Here is a 16,598-nt window from a genome sequence, read left to right as displayed (position 1 = left end):
GCGATTTTGGTTTTGAGACAAGATGACATGTTGAAACTATTTTTAGGGTCTGTCTGGAGGTGAGCTTGTCATCTTCCCACCCAAGGATATGCCAGCCAGCTTCAAGTCTGAAAACAACATCATTGTGGGCAACGTGTGTCTGTATGGAGCCACATCGGGCAAGGCCTACTTCCGAGGCCAGGCAGCAGAGAGGTTCTGTGTGAGAAACTCGGGGGCTGTCGCTGTCTGTGAGGTGAGATGCCATCATGTCTTTCACTTCCTTGTGTTATGGAATATAATGTATATGGGGGATTGTAACTGTGTGGAATCATACCTCTTCTTTCCTGAACCTTTTGTAGTAGTTGTATTGGAGGGGCGTACTGGAAGGGTTCTATTCCTAAGACTGTACAAGTACTCTGGTTGTAATGGGGGCTCTTGTTTGGGAGACTTACAAGTACTGGTTGTATTGAGGGGTAGGGTGGTGGTTCTATTCCACAGTGTTGTGTTATGTAGTTGTTCTGTAGTAAGTATTGGGGTTGGTGTTCCAGGGTTGCGGAGACCATGGCTGTGAGTACATGACGGGAGGTCGGGTCATTGTCTTGGGTCTCACCGGCCGAAACTTTGCTGCTGGAATGTCAGGTGGCATTGCCTATTGCTATGACAAGTAAGTTTGTTTTGCAAACAATTTAGATCATTAGATCATTGTGACAGTTTGAATATAGCCAAAGTCACATCCACTGCCTTGAGTCACCTACAAGTCTGATGACACGTGGTGCTTCTGTTCCAGAATCAAGAGGTTTGACCAGCTCTGTAACCAGGAGTCAGTGTCTCTTGAATCTCTCTCAGCCGCGGATGCAACATTTATGGATGAGACTCTCCGAGATTTTGTTGACAAGACTGGATCTGAGCTGGCCAAGAGCATCCTTGACAACTGGAGCGAAGAAAAACAACATTTTGTTAAGGTCAGCATCCACTAGTATAGTCCACATTCTGGACAGGGAGAAATTACCAAGGGAGGTAATATTGTGATTTCAGTGCTTTGCTCAGTTGTGTCCCTTTGACTGTTTACAATGTTGTCATTATTCTCTAAAATAACTTGCAGAAGTTGAATTTAGATGTGAGTTTGTGTTTCAATTTCTTTAATCCAGGCTACAGTGTAGATGTAAGACAAACAATATGACAGCTCACATTTATTCCCTCATGACTCACTGTTGTTCTGTGACCACCAGGTGTTCCCCCATGAGTTTCGACGAGCTCTGAAGGAACAGGAACAAGAGCAGACTGAGATGAGGAGGCAGGAGAGACCAATCATCAATGGGAACATTGAGGAGGATCAGACATCAGAGGACACAACTGACTCCCAGGTACACATCATGGTTAATACTTCTGATTAATACTTCCTTTATTGATAGGTATGTTAATCAATTTAGGAATCGAGAATTTTCCATTCTGTTGAATGAAAGATTTGTTTAAATTGTTTAACATATCTTTGGGTGAAATTATCAGGTGCAGTAGAAATCTGCTGATGCTGCCATGGCAACTGAAGGTGTACATGCTCTGTCTCTGAGATCTTCAGGTGGTAACAAAACCATGCTTGTCTGCCGTATTCCAGATAGTGAAAAGTGAGAAAGTCGTGGACATCGAGTCTGCCATTCCTGACTCCACCATGGAACAGAAGAACCTGGAGCGTGTCCTGGACAAGACTCGGGGCTTCGTCAAGTACAAGCGGGCCACATACCAGTACAGGGATGCCACCAAGAGATTCCAAGACTGGGAGGAGATCTTTGATCACAAGCAGGTCAAGAATGGTCTCCGAATGCAGGCGGCCAGGTGAGTATCCATGAATACCGAAACTTCTTAATTAAACATAGTCATCCAAAATTGGATCTTTCTGTAACATTGCAAGACGGATAGTTCCTGAGCACATTTGACAAATATTATGTAAAAAAAATTGTATATTTTGCCAAACATGCTCGATAAGATGTAGCAAAAATTTATAGCTGTGTCCTACGGTTCCAATCAGAGAAGTTCTAAAGTTTATTTGACGACATTTTGCACAGGCAATGTCCTCCCTGTAGTTCCACCATTAGCATCTATACTGAGAGCACCAACAAATGAGGTGTTCCTCGTTTCAGGTGTATGGACTGTGGTGTGCCGTTCTGCCAGTCCGACCATGGCTGCCCCCTCGGTAACATCATCCCCAAGTGGAACAATCTTGTCTTCCAGGTCAGTCATCTACAGCAGACGTGGAGGGGGGAAGTTATTCAGGATGCTTGCAGTGGATCTGAATTCTTTATAAAATTATCAACATCCGTCTTACATATTGAACTGAAAATTTGTGTTAAAACATTTGTAATGTTGAACTATATTAGCACCATATTGTTGTTATGTTCCTTTGCACCTGGCAAGTGCAAACTATGCCAAGAGACAGGGAAAACTATATATTCATATTTGTTTTTGGTGCGTGTGTCAGTGTGTCTGTTTTGTCCAACTGACCAAGTTATTCCTGTGTGAACAGAACAAGTGGAAGGAAGCCCTGGATCAGCTTCTCCAGACAAACAACTTCCCCGAGTTCACAGGCCGAGTTTGCCCAGCTCCATGCGAGGTATGTTTTCACACTATTTACTCTCAAAGATTGCTCCAAGAATAGGCTGAGATGACACAAGCTGATGGAGGCTGTTTACCATTGTACATTTGATTTTTCATATCACTTTAGGGCGCCTGTGTGCTTGGCATCAACGCACCAGCTGTGACCATCAAGAACATTGAGAATGCCATCATTGATCATGGGTTCGAGCAGGGATGGATCAAACCCGAGCCTCCAGCAAACCGGACAGGGAAGAAGATCGCCATTGCTGGCAGTGGGCCAGCTGGACTTGCTGCTGCCGCCCAGCTAAACAAGGTAAAGTGAGGGGAAGCAGTCTACTGGAATGTGAGAATTTCAGAGCCCCAAAAGATTGGGGAAAAGATGATTAAGATAAGTGATTTGTGTGTTATACCCTCATGGCCTGGGTTGCATTCGGCTACTGGTCCATTTTGTAAGACAGTCATCGCTGACCTTGGCCCGACCCTTATATGTAAACAGACTTTGTTGTTTAATGTCGCACTCAGCAATAGTCCAGCTATATGATGGTGGTCTGTAAATAATGGAGTCTGGACCAGACAGTCCAGCGATTGACATCATGAGCATCAATCTACACAGTGAGTGAGTGAGTTTAGTTTTACGCCGCACTCAGCAATATTCCAGCTATATGGCGGCAGTCAGTAAATAATCAAGTCTGGACCAGACAATCCATTGATCAACATCATGAGCATCGATCTACGCAGTTGGACATGTGTCAAACAAGTCAGCAAGCCTGACCACCCAATCCCAGTTAGTCGCCTCTTACGACAAGCATGGGTTACTGAAGATCAATTCTAACCCGGATCTTCACGGGTATCAATCTACACAGTTGGGATACAGTGACATGTGTCAACCAAGTCAGCAAGCCTGATCACCCAATCACTTCAGTCGCCCGAAGACCAATTTGAATTCTTAAATGATGAACTCAGAATTATGAGTACTCTAGCTTTGTCATTGCTTTGTGAAATGGGCTTCTGGTGTATCTGATCCAAACTCAAATATGCTGGGCTATTCATTCCATGAATACTGTTGTGTTTCTGTATTGGCCAGTGACACAATCCCCTTGTGTTACAGGCTGGCCACACTGTCACTGTGTACGAGCGGAATAACCGTGTAGGGGGTCTGCTGCGCTACGGAATCCCCACCATGAAATTATCAAAAGAGGTAGGTTGATTTCAGTCAGATCCATCTTGAATTTCTGACTTGTTGGTGACAAAGGGAGTTAGCTTTTTATCCTTCTGTCTGTCAACATTGTAAATTTGAAATTACCATTTTGTAAAATTGTTTTATGTCAGAACCTTGTGTTAGATGAATCTGGTGATTTGATCAATGAGACGGTTAAAAACAAAAAAATATTCATCTCTGCCATTGTCAGAGTTTTATAATTAAAAGATACATTTGTCATTATTTTTCTTATGCAATTGCTGATGAATTCAGTCAGCACATGATCAGTGAGTACCCTGGGCTTGATTCCCTGTAGGTTGTCCAGCGGCGTGTGGATCTGATGGCTGCTGAGGGGATCACCTTTGTCACAGACACAGAGATTGGGAAGGATGTGCCTGCTGCTGAACTGATGGAGCAGAATGATGCTGTACTCCTAACCCTTGGGGCCACGTGGCCCCGAGACCTGCCCATTCCAGGTGAGTCGCGACCTCCAGACATGCCCTCTCCAGGTGAGTCGCGACCTCCAGATATGCCCATTCTTGTCGAGTCCCAACTTCTAGATGTGCCCATGCTGAGTGAGGAAAAAAACCCACTTCTGTTCATGCTCAATGGATCGTGACCTTATCTGACATAACCAGAGGAGCTATGACCTTGATATCTACCAAACAGGGAAGTGCTGACCTTCAGTCAATTCTGGAAGAGACATGACTTAAATATATATGCTCAAACCTAAGTGACTTGCAACCACCATGTCATGTGATATTTAGGAATCTGATAAGTGTAACCTGTGACTGCAGGCCGCGATCTGGAGGGCATCCACTACGCCATGAACTTCCTGGAGACATGGCAGCAGAAGCAACATGGGACTGAACTGAACAAACCAGCCCTGGATGCCAAGGGCAAGAACGTGATTGTCATTGGTGGTGGAGACACTGGCAACGACTGCATTGGAACATCCTTGAGACAGGTCAGACAGAAGCTTGAATAGTTAACCCATCAGACATATATAGTAAGATGCTTGGACAGTAGGCCAGTCAGAAATACAATCACTTTTATAGTAGAATTATGGGATTACCTGGTTGTACAACAAATACGCCTTGCGATTGTGAAACTGATATCAGCTGTGTTCTGCTATTCCTCTACTGTGTTCCAGGGAGCCAAGAGTGTTATATCATTTGAGATCCTGCCAGTACCGCCACCCTCTCGAGCAGAGAGCAACCCCTGGCCGACGTGGCCCAAGATCTTCCGGGTGGACTATGGACACGAGGAGGTGAAGGTCAAGTTTGGGCGTGATCCGCGCATCTACAACATCAAGAGCTCTGTGAGTTGAACATTTGTGTTTCCTACAAAAGAATGAAAGTTATAAACTTGTGAAACTTTCGCTTGACACAAGGAGAGGACAGGTGTGAATTCTTGTCATGCCTTTAACGTGATAGGGAATCAGGGTGACAGTACTAGTAGAATGTCCCATCTTTCAGGTTTCCAGGGTGACAGCTAAGTAGACACATGACAATATTTCAGAGCTTCATCGATGACGGGCAATGGTCATGTGAAGGGCATCAACACTGTTCTGGTGGAGTGGAAGAAGGATGATGCTGGACGCTGGCAGATGGCCGATGTTCCTGGTCAGTCCATCTATATTTCTCACATCTTCATTTGAATACTGCTAGCTGCTTAATGTCTGTCAGTCAGTCTTTCCATTCAACAGGTCTAGCATGAAACAAGCTTTTTCTAACTATAAGCTGTTACCTTGTACCAGGCATAAAGCTGCAACACTGATGTAAACAAAGTCGGGCTAGTATTCAGAATCTCCATCATGGTTTGTCCTTTCAGTTGGAGTTGTTAGCATTTTCACAGCTCACCAAGCATTTCTATCTTAGACACTGCTGTAGGAAAACACCTACTTTCAGACTGGTAGATTTCTGTGAAATGTTCATAGTAGGAGTGACACTGAAGAGTTGTAGGTCTGTAGTCTGACTTTATCCATGTGTGTGTTGCAGGCTCGGAGAAGGTGTACGAATGTGACATGGTGATGCTAGCTATGGGTTTCCTTGGACCAGAGAGGAAGATTGTGGATGAGCTGTCAGTAAAGCTGGACCCTCGGGGCAACGTCAACACACCACGGAACAAGTACTCCACCAGCATCCCCAACCTCTATGCTGCTGGAGGTAGGGATACTTGCATTGCAAATTCATAGCATGTTGAATTCTAACACCATAATGCACTGGGTTTTTTTTATTGACCTCAAATAGCTTCTTCTTGCAATAACACATCCTTGCTTTCTGCCTCAGATTGTCGCCGAGGTCAGTCCCTGGTGGTGTGGGCTATCACAGAAGGTCGCCAAGCAGCCCGACAGATTGATGCTGATCTTGAGGGGCAGACCAGTCTGGCTGGGCCAGGGGGTATTGTCCATTCCAACTGATGTCCAAGAAACGCTGTTGAGTGAACCGATGAGAACAGGCTACCTGTAGAGTGGGAAGGAGGAAGAGAGATGAAGGACAAGGTGGTATTTGGAGGTCAAGGCCATCTGATGACCTGAGGTCCGTGACCTTGATGACACAGATCAGACATTCCGAATGTCCTGGGCATTAAAATGGAAAACACTTTCACGTGAACAATGAATATAATGTTTGTATTGATCAAGGATGTATAGCATTGAACAGGTTTGTGTATCAACTGTTAATGTTTTTACCGCAAAAAGGTGAATTGACAGATGGCCATGTTATCATGGAAAATGGATCTGTCACACTTGTGTCTTTCATAACACTCAAGATCTGTTTTAGTTGGTATAGCCTGTTCATTGTTCAGGAATTGAAGGAAGTTGACAGATCTGAAGTGAAGACGATTGTCAGTAATTGATACTGGTTTCAGAAAACTTGCATCTCTGATGAGAAGCAGGACAAATCTTAATTATGTATCAAGAACCCTAATCAGAAACATTCTATTTGTTGTTAAGAACATCACTTACTGTTGTTGATGCTGTTGTTGTTGTTGTTCATTACAAAGCCAGAGATGTTTAGAACACAGATTGAGATTTGACAGGGAAAGCAGATAATGCAATTCATCTCGCTCACATGTACATATCATGTACAGTACATTCTTGTGTGTCTATATGTGATACTTAGACTCCTGCATGCATGTACATGTCGTGTACATCTCACTCTGGCATGGTTGTACATGTCGTGTACATCTCACTCTGGCGTGGTTGTACATGTCGTGTACATCTCACTCTGGCATGGTTGTACATGTCGTGTACATCTCACTCTGGCGTGGTTGTACATGTCGTGTACATTTCACTCTGGCGTGGTTGTACATATCGTGTACATCTCACTCTGGCATGGTTGTACATGTCGTGTACATCTCACCCTGGTGTGGTTGTACATGTCGTGTACATCTCACTCTGGCATGGTTGTACATGTCGTGTACATCTCACTCTGGTGTGGTTGTACATGTCGTGTACATCTCACCCTGGTGTGGTTGTACATGTCGTGTACATCTCACTCTGGCGTGGTTGTAGATGTCGTGTACATCTCACCCTGGTGTGGTTGTACATGTCGTGTACATCTCACCCTGGCGTGGTTGTACATGTCGTGTACATCTCACTCTGGCATGGTTGTACATGTCGTGTACATCTCACTCTGGCATGGTTGTACATGTCGTGTACATCTCACTCTGGCGTGGTTGTAGATGTCGCGGTACATACACCTGGCACTCTGGCGGTTGCATGTACATGTCGGGTACATCTCACTCTGGCGGTTGTACATGTCGTAGTACATCTCACTCTGGCATGGTTGTAGATGTCGTACATCTCACACTCTGGCATGGTTGTAGATGTCGTGTACATCTCACTCTGGCGTGGTTGTACATATCGTGTACATCTCACTCTGGCGTGGTTGTACATGTCGTGTACATCTCACTCTGGCATGGTTGAACATGTCGTGTACATCTCACTCTGGCGTGGTTGTACATGTCATGATGATCATGTTCGTGAAACATCATCAGCAAGTGACACAGAGGAGAATGGTGCATGTGATATTTTTGAACAGGAAAGCTTGAAAACAATGTGTTGAAAAGTGGCAGAGGTAGATATTTGTGTTTTAGTGGGATAGAGATACCTTGAGTGAGATAACATCTCTCCCAGTGATAGTATGATGGGATAGTTCCCAATAAGTGTAACATGTATTTGTGTTTGTTTTAGGTTTTTGACAATGGAAACCCATGGGGCCATGTGTACATTATGTAAGTGGTCAAGATAACTCTCATTTGTCTTGACTTTGTGTTTGTATTTGTGAATGTTAAAGCCAGAAGTGTGCACTGCATATTTTTGTGATGAAGCAAACAGATCCTAAGTGTCTAGCAGTAGTATCCTTGATTCTGGGATCCTGCTAGGCTATATGGCTCCAGCCTGGGATCCTGCTAGGCTATATGGCTCCAGCCTGGGATCCTGCTAGGCTATATGGCTCCAGCCTGGCATCCTGCTAGACTATATGGCTCCAGCCTGGGATCCTGCTAGGCTATATGGCTCCAGCCTGGGATCCTGCTAGGCTATATGGCTCCAGCCTGGGATCCTGCTCAGCTATATGGCTCCAGCCTGGGATCCTGCTCGGCTATATGGCTCCAGCCTGGGATCCTGCTCAGCTATATGGCTCCAGCCTGGGATCCTGCTCATCTCTGGGATCCATGCTCGACTATATGGCTCCAGACTGGGATCCATGCTCAGCTATATGGCTCCAGACTGGGATCCTGCTCTGCTATATGGCTCCAGACTGGGATCCTGCTCGACTATATGGCTCCAGACTGGGATCCATGCTCAGCTATATGGCTTCAGACTGGGATCCTGCTCGGCTATATGGCTCCAGCCTGGGATCCTGCTCAGCTATATGGCTCCAGCCTGGGATCCTGCTCGACTATATGGCTCCAGACTGGGATCCTGCTCGACTATATGGCTCCAGACTGGGATCCATGCTCAGCTATATGGCTTCAGACTGGGATCCTGCTCAGCTATATGGCTCCAGACTGGGATCCTGCTCGACTATATGGCTCCAGACTGGGATCCATGCTCAGCTATATGGCTCCAGCCTGGGATCCTGCTCGACTATATGGCCCCAGCCTGGGATCCTGCTTGGCTATATGGCTCCAGACTGGGATCCATGCTCGGCTGTATGGCCCCAGCCTGGGATCCTGCTGGGCTATATGGCTCCAGACTGGGATCCATGCTCAGCTATATGGCTCCAGTCTGGCATCCTGGCTATATCACCCCAACCTGTTGATGGTTAGTTGAATGAGGACATAATCTCCCCATGTGCACATACGTCCCTGAAACACAGTACCTAGTGTGAAACATGCACTGTGTCTCTCATTGTGTTTACAGAAACAGATGCCATTGTGGCACTGTAGTTACCAAGGAAGCGTTTGCCCTTAAATACTTGTCAGACACAAACTATGCTAATAAATCACATAAGTGTCAAGCATTTTCTGCAGAGGTCTGAAGTATTCAGTTCTGATTATCATATTGGCATCCATCATGCAATGTCTGCTTAAATATTTCATGTGATGAGCAGGCGATTGCCACCTGTCAACATATCACTGTAGGTGGGATGTCTTTGTGACTTGTTTATTGTATTGACATGTCGACTGTCAGCGATGGAGGGTGTGGGGAATGTTGTACATGTACGATGAATGTCATCAGGATGTAGGTGAAGTCTGGTGGACACTGTACATTTCCTGAAATGTAGCATAGTTGTAAATAGCCACCAGTTGTTAATCAGTTACTGTTTATCTGTATAGCCTACTATTGTTATATATATCCAGGTTGAAGTTGGAACCAACATTGCTCATGTAATCACGTCACTGAAGAATAAAATATACTTCATGATGATCTTGTATAAATTCCAGTTTCTTAAACAGACAATATTAAGTATAATAATATACATCAGTTCTACATACACTTAATGACATGTACAGGTCAAACTATTCCAGGCTTCCAAAATACTTTACACTGCATTCACAAGACGTGTCACGGCTATGTAAGGCAAGTTTCTACAATAAGTATACTGAAAAGCAATGGCTAAGCTGTTTGTAAAGCTTTATTCCCTCTCAGGGTACAACAGATACAACACAGTTAGAGCACTGACAGCAGGGAGGTGATAAATGTAAACTCACTCACTCCTGAAAACTAAAGGATACAAATCAAGCTGCTTTAGCACCATGGCACCTGTCCTGTTAATTGTAGCCTTTGTTACACTGCCAAAATATCTGTTGAGTCCCTGTCTAGCTCCTCTTTTATCAATATCAGTGTGTTGAGAACATGGACAGCAACTTCAGAATGGTGTCCATAATGTCATGATGATAGTCAGATAGTACACAAGAAAAGCATCAATGGTTACGATTTTGTTTTGTTGTCATTTTTAATCAATGGAAATCCTGTGTCAGTCAGTTGAATGTTTTCAAGCCTGTTATATTCTCACAGCTGCATCCATCCCTCCCTGTTGTATTAGGAAGAGGATGCAGAACATGAGTTACTTAACTGGTGAGATCGGAGATTCAGTGGAGCTAAGGTCTATCAATGCCCTTCAGAATGTGGATGTCCACTCATCGAGGAACACAGGAACTTCCCATGGTTGTTTCCTCACATTTTAGTTTGTTGTGCCATAATAACTTACTGTTGAGTGTCATTCATTGAAATATGGTTCTGTGATTTGTATTTTATAAAAGTGCTTTTTAAAGACATTTGTACTTTATCGTATAATTTTAGAGATATTTTTCCTTCTGCTTATCAGGTCAGCTGATCTGTATTTTACTTATGTGCTTGCTACTTTTGGTAGTTTTCAGTGAAAGTTAAAAAAAAGGAAGTAGTTCTTTTTTTACCCTGACAGATAGAAGCAGCAAATGTATGTGTTCCTTGACTGACTCATCAGTGATGGTCAGCTCTGCCTACCTAGAAGACGGACATAGTGACAGGTGGAAACAGATAAGTGACATCTTTGTATGAACACCTGTCATTGGTTTCTGATGTCACTGTCATATGCTATATACAGAGCTGCCTGCTACTAACTTCAAACTATGGCAGTTTATCATGTCACGTATCCCTCAAGGTGATATATAAGGGTACAGCCTGTTTGCTCTTTCTCTGCTAGACTTAAGTTTCTCTGTATGACTCACGAATATTTATATTCATTTGATTTTATTGGTTGGTTTGATGATGATGATGATGATGATGATGATGATGATGATGATGATGCGTGCTCCTCCTGTGATGGTCTCCCCATACACAGGGTTGTAATTACCACTGTACAGTCTCAAGCATGGAGGCTGCTGCTGCTGGTGTATGCTGTTGACCAAATCTTCCTGTCAATAAACATGTTCAACCTCAGCTTGTGTGTGTTATTGTACTGTTTGGGGAATCAGGAGGAGAATGCCATTATGTAATGTATGGTGTAATGTCAGTGACGGAGAGGTAACTTGGGAGACGAGTGTTAGACTCATACATGTTTGTGTTATTTGGGATGCCTTTAGTTCTAGTATTTAAATCTTTTGGCTCAGAAAATATTTACATTTAAATAATAGAAGGAATTGTTATCCCAGGATTGTATCACTATGAAACAACTATGAGTTTGAGCCCAAGTGTGTACTGCCTCGCTGTGCCTGTCCGTGCCTTGCTGTGCCTATCGTGCCTGTCTGTGCCTTGCTGTGCCTCGTTCAGCCAATGTGTGGAGGGTCCGGATAAAGACTACAATACGATGGGGGTTGGTGTCATGGCAAAAAAGTTTGAGTTTTAAGATTGTTTTAGAACATTGCAAGCTTGATCCTGTAGTTAATTCTCCTACGTACTCAGTAGGGGATTCAAGATAACAGGATTTTAGGAATCCATGCAGGCCATTAGACTGTCAGACAACTCAAAGGGCTCATAATGTCAATCCTCAGTTTGTCGGGTCCAGATCTGTTTATTTCCAGGCTGCAATATTGTGAGTGTTACATTTACCAAAGAAACAAGTAATTAAGAGTAACTTCTCACCTCAGCGTGAAGTGTTGGGGTGTTGCATGCTGTGTCGGTATAAGACACTGTGTCTGTAATACTATAGAGACCGGGCTGAATTAAATTACTTCACAATTTGTCTTGGGAAACGGTATGCTGTTTAGACTTTTGGATTCGTAAAGGTAGTGAGTTGTCACTAAGCCCGCACTAGACAAAACAGACACAGTGACAAACGCGTACGCGAAAGAAATACACGTCCTGTGGAAGAAATACGGCGCATGATTCCTGCTCTTGATGTTGCGTAAACATATTTGTGGCATTCTGTGCTATGTGTTATTTTTCTGTTTACACTTCTAATTATGTAGGACGCTGGACAATCGTGCACATGCATTCGAATGCTCCTTGTAGTTCTGACATGGTCAACAGGTGTTGTTCAAGGGAGATAATTCGTGCGGCCTTGTTCAAAGTGTACATCGTCAACCTGGGCACAAATAGTTGATACATGACCATGTGGCATCACTCGCCCAATCGCACCAGTCTTAAAATCGCACGGTGCACGAGTAGGGTTTCTTTACATATTTTTAAGAATAAGAAGGCTCTAGTGGTAGACGGTATATGTACAGGTTTGGGGCTGAATGATTCAGCTTTTAAACTTCCAAACTAGAATTTTATGACGCTTCACCAATCCGGGTTTGATTTCAACAAGCAACTCTTTCAAGTTTTACGTTTGAATATGTGCATCAAGAAAACAGATCGAATCAGCAACTACAGGAATAGTCACCTTACGACCTGAAATATGTAGTGAGAAACTTACTTAGTGGAACATATATACCCGATATCCATACCCCCGTGGTAATGTGTTGTTGAGATACATGATTAGTTTATCAGCCAATCTAATCATATGATATACTGATATCATGCTGATCATGCTGGAAGTCTCACAGACTGAGAACTGATTGTCAAATTCTCGGCCTCACACAGACGAAATAATACATAAATTATTGTTTGCAAAGGTATACGGTTGTCCTTGCAGTATATCCACAAAACTTGAATGAGATACAGGTCTCTCACAGAAAAAGTGATTTATATTTACACTACATCTTTTGCTTCCTCGGACATTATTGGATATGTTCCACAACCACAAACCCTGTACTGTAGCCTGATCATACACCCCATACCTGGACCTGTATCCGACCATACACCCCATACCTGGACCTGTATCCGACCATACACCTCATACCTGGACCTGTATCCGACCTGGACCTGACCTGTATCCGACCATACCCCACCTGGACCTGTATCCGACCATACACCCCATACCTGGACCTGTATCCGACCATACACCCCATACCTGGACCTGTATCCGACCATACACCTCATACCTGGACCTGTATCCGACCATACCTGGACCTGTATCATACCTGGACCTGTATCTGACCACTATATACACCTGGATCTGCACCTGGACCTGTATCCGACCATACACCCCTGGACATACCTGGACCTGTATCCGACCATACACCCCATACCTGGACCTGTATCCGACCATACATCCCCCATACCTGGACCTGTATCCGACCATACACCCCATACCTGGACCTGTATCCGACCATACACCCCATACCTGGACCTGTATCCGACCATACACCCCATACCTGGACCTGTATCCGACCATACACCCACCCTGGATACCTGACCTGTATCCGACCATACACCCCATACCTGGACCTGTATCCGACCATACACCCCATACCTGGACCTGTATCCGACCATACACCTGGATACCTGACCATACACCCCCATACACCTGACCTGGATCTGTATCCGACCTGTACACCCCGACCATACACCCTACCTGGACCTGTATCCGACCATACACCCCATACCTGGACCTGTATCCGACCATACACCTCATACCTGGACCTGTATCCGACCATACACCTGGATACCTGGACCTGTATCCGACCATACACCCCTGGATACCTGGACCTGTATCCGACCATACACCCCATACCTGGACCTGTATCCGACCATACACCTCATACCTGGACCTGTATCCGACCATACACCCCATACCTGGACCTGTATCCGACCATACACCCCATACCTGGACCTGTATCCGACCATACACCCGATACCTGGACCTGTATCCGACCGACACATACACCTGGACCTGTATACCTACCTGGACCTGTATCCGACCATACACCCCATACCTGGACCTGTATCCGACCATACAACCGATACCTGGACCTGTATCCGACCATACACCCCATACCTGGACCTGTATCCGACCATACACCCGATACCTGGACCTGTATCCGACCATACACCCCATACCTGGACCTGTATCCGACCATACACCTCATACCTGGACCTGTATCCGACCATACACCCGATACCTGGACCTGTATCCGACCATACACCCCATACCTGGACCTGTATCCGACCATACACCCCATACCTGGACCTGTATCCGACCATACACCCCATACCTGGACCTGTATCCGACCATACACCCTATACCTGGACCTGTATCCGACCATACACCCGACATACCTGGACCTGTATCCGACCATACACCCCATACCTGGACCTGTATCCGACCATACACCTCATACCTGGACCTGTATCCGACCATACACCTCATACCTGGACCTGTATCCGACCATACACCTCCCATACCTGGACCTGTATCCGACCATACACCCCATACCTGGACCTGTATCCGACCATACACCTCATACCTGGACCTGTATCCGACCATACACCCCATACCTGGACCTGTATCCGACCATACACCCCATACCTGGACCTGTATCCGACCATACACCCCATACCTGGACCTGTATCCGACCATACACCTCATACCTGGACCTGTATCCGACCATACACCCTCATACCTGGACCTGTATCCGACCATACACCTGGTCCTGTATCCGACCATACCTGGACCTGTATCCGACCATACACCCATACCTGGACCTGTATCCGACCATACACCCCATACCTGGACCTGTATCCGACCATACACCCCATACCTGGACCCTGTATCCGACCACACACCCTCATACCTGGACCTGTATCCGACCATACACCCCATACCTGGACCTGTATCCGACCATACACCCCATACCTACAACCGATACCTGGACTGGTCCTGTATCCGACCATATCCGACCATCACCCTGGACCTGGACCTGTATCCGACCATACGCCATACCTGGATCTGTATCCGATCACCTGATACCATTGGACCTGTATCCGACCATACACCTGATACCTGGACCTGTATATCCGACCATACACCTCATACCTGGACCTGTATCCGACCATACACCCGATACCTGGACCTGTATCCGACCACACCTCATACCTGGACTCTGTACCTGGACTCTGTATCCGACCATACACACCTGATACCTGGACCTGTATCCGACCATACACACGCCATACCTGGACCTGTATCCGACCATACACCTCATACCTGGACCTGTATCCGACCATACACTCCCATACCTGGACCTGTATCCGACCATACACCCCATACCTGGACTCTGTATCCGACCGAACACCTCATACCTGGACCTGAATCCGACCATGCACCTCATACCTGGACCTGTATCCGACCATACACCCCATACCTGGACCTGTATCCGACCATACACCTCGTACCTGGACCTGTATCCGACCATACACCTCATACCTGGACCTGTATCCGACCATACACCTCACACCTGGACCTGTATCCGACCATACACCCGATAGCTGCTTAGATACCCTAATGCATAACTGATACTTTCACAGATAACCGACCGCATATCCGATACCTACACTGAAACCAGATCATATACCCACCACGTGAATAGATACCCGGCTACCTGCACAGATGCCCGACCACATACCCACTACCTGCACTGATACCCGTCCACATACCCACTACCTGCACCTATACCTGACCACATACCCACAATCTGATCAGATACCCGACCACATACCCACTACCTGCAATGATGCCCGTCCACATACCCACTACCTGCACTGATACCTGTCCGCATACCCGATACCTGCACTGATATCCGACCACATACCCGCAATCTGCTCAGATACCCGACCACATACCCACTACCTGTACCTATACCCGACCACATACCCACTACCTGTACTGATACCGTCCACATACCAACAATCTGCACTGATACCGTCCACATACCCACAATCAGGTCAGATACCCGACCACATACCCACTACGTGCACCTATACCCGACCAAATACCAACTACTTGCACCTATACCCGAACACATACCCACTACCTGCACTGATACCTGACCACATACCCACAATCTGCTCAGATACCCGACCACATACCCACTACCTGCACCTATACCCGACCACATACCCACTACTTGCACCTATACCCGAACATATACCCACTACCTGCACTGATACCCCTCCACATACCCACTACCTGCACTGATATCTGACCAAATACCCACAATCTGCTCAGATACCCGTCCACATACCTACTACCTGTACCTATACCCGACCACATACCCACTACCTGCACTTATACCCGTCCACATACCCACTACCTGCACTGATACCCGTCCACATACCCACTACCTGCACCTATACCCGACCACATACCCACTACGTGCACCTATACCCGACCACATACCCACTACGTGCACCTATACCCGACCACATACCAACTACTTGCACCTATACCCGAACACATACCCACTACCTGCACTGATACCTGACCACATACCCACAATCTGCTCAGATACCCGTCCACATACCCACTACCTGCACCTATACCCGACCACATACCCACTACTTGCACCTATACCCGAA

General features: G+C 45.8%; 1 protein-coding gene across 1 annotated transcript in view; it reads left to right on the top strand.

The window, feature by feature from the left end:
- The window catches only part of LOC124282667 (glutamate synthase [NADH]-like), a 99,082-nt gene extending 91,627 nt beyond the window's left edge, over window positions 1-7,455 (top strand). Inside the window, 16 exon segments of the mRNA XM_046718692.1 lie at window positions 47-232; window positions 528-643; window positions 767-941; window positions 1,209-1,343; window positions 1,592-1,809; window positions 2,115-2,205; window positions 2,498-2,584; window positions 2,696-2,881; window positions 3,677-3,766; window positions 4,083-4,242; window positions 4,564-4,733; window positions 4,920-5,087; window positions 5,288-5,302; window positions 5,304-5,391; window positions 5,767-5,934; window positions 6,058-7,455. Of these exon segments, the coding sequence (XP_046574648.1) occupies window positions 47-232; window positions 528-643; window positions 767-941; window positions 1,209-1,343; window positions 1,592-1,809; window positions 2,115-2,205; window positions 2,498-2,584; window positions 2,696-2,881; window positions 3,677-3,766; window positions 4,083-4,242; window positions 4,564-4,733; window positions 4,920-5,087; window positions 5,288-5,302; window positions 5,304-5,391; window positions 5,767-5,934; window positions 6,058-6,188 (2,184 nt within the window). The 3' untranslated portion in view covers window positions 6,189-7,455.
- Window positions 7,456-16,598: the final 9,143 nt, after the last annotated feature.

The sequence above is a fragment of the Haliotis rubra genome, unplaced genomic scaffold, assembly GCF_003918875.1.
Source record: "Haliotis rubra isolate DU_JTF1 unplaced genomic scaffold, ASM391887v1 Scf300, whole genome shotgun sequence".
Lineage (NCBI taxonomy): Eukaryota > Metazoa > Mollusca > Gastropoda > Lepetellida > Haliotidae > Haliotis > Haliotis rubra.
The sequence above is the reverse complement of the archived record's forward strand: the minus strand, read 5'-3'. Positions and strand labels throughout refer to the sequence as shown.